This window comes from Borostomias antarcticus, assembly GCF_949987555.1.
Source record: "Borostomias antarcticus genome assembly, chromosome: 15".
Lineage (NCBI taxonomy): Eukaryota > Metazoa > Chordata > Actinopteri > Stomiiformes > Stomiidae > Borostomias > Borostomias antarcticus.
Window position 1 is genome coordinate 14123706 of NC_140248.1, and position 4513 is coordinate 14128218.

The 4513-nt window shown below is 41.0% G+C and overlaps 1 protein-coding gene across 1 annotated transcript; it reads left to right on the plus strand.

Annotated features, from left to right (window-relative positions):
* The first annotated feature begins 344 nt into the window (after nucleotides 1-344).
* On the plus strand, nucleotides 345-2196 carry bada (BCL2 associated agonist of cell death a). The gene is made up of 4 exons (XM_084449483.1): nucleotides 345-605; nucleotides 766-913; nucleotides 1046-1266; nucleotides 1804-2196. The coding sequence occupies exons 2-4, from the start codon at nucleotides 772-774 to the stop codon at nucleotides 1903-1905; spliced, it is 465 nt and encodes a 154-aa protein (XP_084305609.1). The 5' UTR covers nucleotides 345-605; nucleotides 766-771; the 3' UTR covers nucleotides 1906-2196.
* The last annotated feature ends 2317 nt before the right edge of the window (nucleotides 2197-4513 follow it).

The window sequence follows — 4513 nt, forward strand, 5'->3', positions numbered from 1 at the left end:
ATAAAATGTCAAACCTCGTGAGAGCATCCATCATGATCTCGCGAGATCACATTGTGTTTAGAGTGAGGGAGGGGGGTGATGTAAACAAGTCCAGACAAGTCACGAGACTGCCTGGGCTTTCGCAGCTGTGACGTTTTGATAACTCAAACCAGCGCGCTTTGATTGGCTTAACATTATTGCCATTGGCAGCCGATTGGATGAGAGGCGGTACTGTACTGTACGACGTTGCACTCGACGACGGAAGACAACAACAACGTCTTCTGACAATGGAGACATGTCCTTAACAATTTCATAGTCACTGGGCAAGAAAATATTTTGCGAAGACAATCGTTAGTAGACTGTTCGCCACTGAGCCAGTAAGTTCTGACAAAACAGTAAGCTAGCTAGCTAACATTGTACAAAATGCGGGAAATAGGTTTGACGCGTCCATTGTTAGCCATCCAGTAGCTAGGCTCACATCTGGTGTCACAGACTTGCAATGAGACGGAATCAGCGCCGACTGGTAATTGGATCTCACATCGAAAATAGAAAAACAAGAAATAAGAACTGACTGATAACGCATTACTTAGCTAACATTAATTTGGACATCACATTAAGTTACACTGGTAAGTAGCCTAAACTGTCTTAGCTAGCTAACGTCTTAAAACGTAAACGTTAGCCATCTCACAACTTGATGCAGAAGGCTTAGCCTTAGCTCCTAACTTCTTTGTAGATTAAGTACATTTGAGAGTGCTCACTGTGACAGATGCCCTCTCCTCTCCATAGGTAACCATGGACCACATGACAGCCTGTGAGGGACACAGAGCAGAACTAATGCTGGAAACAGAAAACCACTCAGGAATGACACAGAGCACTGAATCTGTGGTCCAAGATCATGCCCCTACCCGGATAAATCCAAATCAACAACAACCAGGTCAGGTTACTGGCACAAGTAGCTTGATTAGCAAGTCATACTTTGTAATTTCTCAAGAAAACACACTAAATGTGAATGACTATTCAGAGTGCAATCTCCCTCTTCACCTCATTCATTGTCATACTTACACAGGTAGGCGGGTCCGGATGTGCTCTGAGTCTGAGGTTTGCTCCCAGGTTGGCAGAAGAGACCACACTCAGTATCAGGAGGGCTTGGCTCATGCTGACGAGGGCTACGGGGCCCCGTTCAGAAGCAGGTCACAGTCGGCTCCCGCTGCTCTGCTGGCAGCAAAGAGATACGGGCGCCAGCTGAGAAGGATGAGCGATGAATTTGACACTTGGCTCGACAGAGGGGTAAGATAATGACCGGGGGGGGTGATAGAACAAGGACAGGAAGCATGTTTGGTGACATGCGTGAAATAGGCACCACATGCTCACACACAAGACGAGATGACAGGCTCTCATATAAATTTGTAAGATGTCCCCCCATTGTTGGGAGGGGGGGGGGGGGGGGGGGGGTATGATTTTGACACATTTCTCTTGTGCATTGTTCATTGTGTTGAATTTCGAAATATGCTCCCCTTAAGCCTAAAGCGGTCATACACGACTACTCAAAAAAAAAAAAAAAATCTACATAAGGAGGACTACCAATCAGTAAAGGGCCAACAGTTCATGGACTCAGTGCAAGGACATGAGAAAAGAAAATGGCTAGTAATGGATAGAAATAGCTACAAAACATATTATACCCCTCAATTCAGTGGCTCTAGCATGCCAACTTAATGCATCTGATTATTTTACTGTAACACTTTCTTCGTCGGCTTAAATATTTGATGTAAACTTTACTTAAGAGAACATAATACAATAAAGAGTTGTGTGTCCTACCCTCCCTAGGAGCCTAAGAGAGGGAGCAGCCCAGCAGTGCAGCAGCAGCAGGCATCGCGAGGATGGTTCTCCTTCCTCTGGAGTTCCAAGGCGGTCGAGGGCCGGGAGTGAGACAACTCTGTACCACAATCCCCACCAGCACCGTCTCCACCAGCACCGTCTCCACCAGTACCATCTCCACCAGTACCATCTCCACCAGCACCGTCTCCACCAGTACCATCTCCACCAGCACCGTCTCCACCAGCAGTATCTTCACCACTACCATCTCCACCAGTACCATTTCCATCTGTACCATCTCCGCAACTACCATCTCTACCTGAGAGGCAAGGAGGAGCACAGAGGAATTTCTGTGATGCTTGGACAACACAGTGGACATGCCACAGCTGAAATGCGCACATCTTATACACAGTCACAGGTCTAGAATGACAAAAGGTCACATGAAATGTGACGTTTTATACAATTGTCAATAAAATATACAAATATTTATGCTTTTCAAAAATATATTACAATCATTTTGTTATTCTTTTTGTAATTCTTTTTTTTTTAAACGACAATCTTTTGTGCCAATTGAAATGTTAAAACGTTTATGAAATGTTTATGAAACATTAGTAGCAAATATTTACACACTATGTAGATGAATCAATGGTTGGAAGTTCTCCCAAATATATATTGTATTTACTGTGAAATTTGTGATGACAATTGCAAGAACACGGGTATTTTATGTTGAACTAAGCTTTATATTCCAATGGTTAGCTTATGAACTGCCATGAAGAAAAGCTGCCCATGCCAGTATTATTTTCATTTTGGTTAAAAAGAAATGTGCTTTCATCACACTATAACTGTTGGATTTGTGCTTTATATCCAGTTAAAGTATTAGTAGAACCATAAAAAGGGATTTACAGTTTATTCAATGTTTTTTAAGTTATTTTTATATTTAAATTTGTACACTATATTTCATGCTTTCTTTTTAAATTGTTTTTCATGTATTGTGTATATGTTGTTTCTAATATATTGCAGGCTTTATGTGGCCATAGCTGCCTTATATCCTATCCAGTATTCTGATTAGTGTTAAGCCATTGGTTGAAGAAATATTAGTGTTTATGGCAATATGATGTATTTATGTGAGTGGGAGTTCACTGTTATCAGTTTTCACTTTGACAATCTACTTGAAACTCATATTTATATATCACTTTCAGCTGTTAACATTTGTAATTCATATTTATATTTCACTTTTTCATATTTGTTATTCATTTTCTATGTTATGTGAAAGATGTTTGAGCATGCTTAGTAAAATCAAAATTATTTAAAAGCTTTTTAAGTCAATGTTTCAATCCATGTAGGACTGTTACTATGAACACTTCAATAGTAAAAGTGATGTTTATATAAACTTCAATCTCTGGTGCAACAGTTTTCTACAAAAAGTGACACAAAACACACTACATGAAACTTGACTTTTATTGGCCGCGCTTCCCGATAAAGAACCTTCTTAAGGAACCCTTAAGCAACCCCTTTGTATTGGAGTTAAGAAGTAGGCCTACTTTGGAGGTAAGTGCTTCTTAACTCGTTCGGGAAACCCGGCCATTGTCATGTGCAGTCCAGTTGATAATTTTACATAGACTTTTACAGAGCAGTATAGCATAGATCTTTCGTAAGATCGAGCATGGACCAATCATGAGATTTCATGTAGGCTTAGTGAATCTGCATGACAAAAATCATTGACTAACATACTATGGAACTCAAGAGATGACCTGGAGCAGGGCGGGAGGCACCCTGCAGGTCTCCGGCAGCTCCCCCAGGTGCAGTACAGTTAAGTGACGCCAGTAGCTCTGAGCATCCCACGGTCACAAAGCTACAGGTCAGCCCCAAACTCTCCAGGTTTCTGGCACACCCCCCTCTGGTCTTGGGGCCCATATCAGCTGGGGGATACTTTAGTAATGAGGAAGATGTCTGCTCTGATCAAGTTGTATTTGGGCATTAGGTCCAGGAGGGCATAGGCCAGGGGTGATTCATTGCTATAAACAACGGTAGTATCAAAGACTTGATATCCTGCTTCAGCTGCAGCGTCGACCATCAGGTGCTCAGAGCTTATGTGTTAAAATGCCAGGGACAGGCATCTGAACACCAGTGTTCTGTCTCTAAAGAAGAACTTTAGAAGACATCACCACTCGCTGGAGAAGCCCTGGCTTTGAGAGCTGGAAAAGATATGCTGTCAAAATGTATTATTATTTTTTTTTAATTCAGTCAGATTAATTCTGAATTTTGCTCGGGTGGTTTCACCCATTGCAAGTGACAAGTGTGATGAAGCATTTACTTCCTTATAAACACATAGATCTACATATATGGATCGTAATGTCATAATTTTAAGGCTTTTGACTAAGCAGACTTACTTGGCTTCTTGAAGTAACTTGAACTGTCAGTTGGTAACATGACTGATGTATCACTTTACAACTAACACGTAGCATACAGCTCTTTTTTCTTCTGTCATCACAGGCAAGTTAACCCAGCTCTGAAAGGTCAGCTGACAGCCACAACACTGCTAATACTACATACATATAATTTAATGAATTGCTTACTGTATTATTTAGTGGTGTATATAGATTAGATAGACAGATAGGTACTCCTAATCCTAAAGCATCTGATAAAATGAATACCACAAGCAAATAAATCATCCAACTTTGTTTATTCATATAATAACAATATTAATAATTATTTTCTCCAG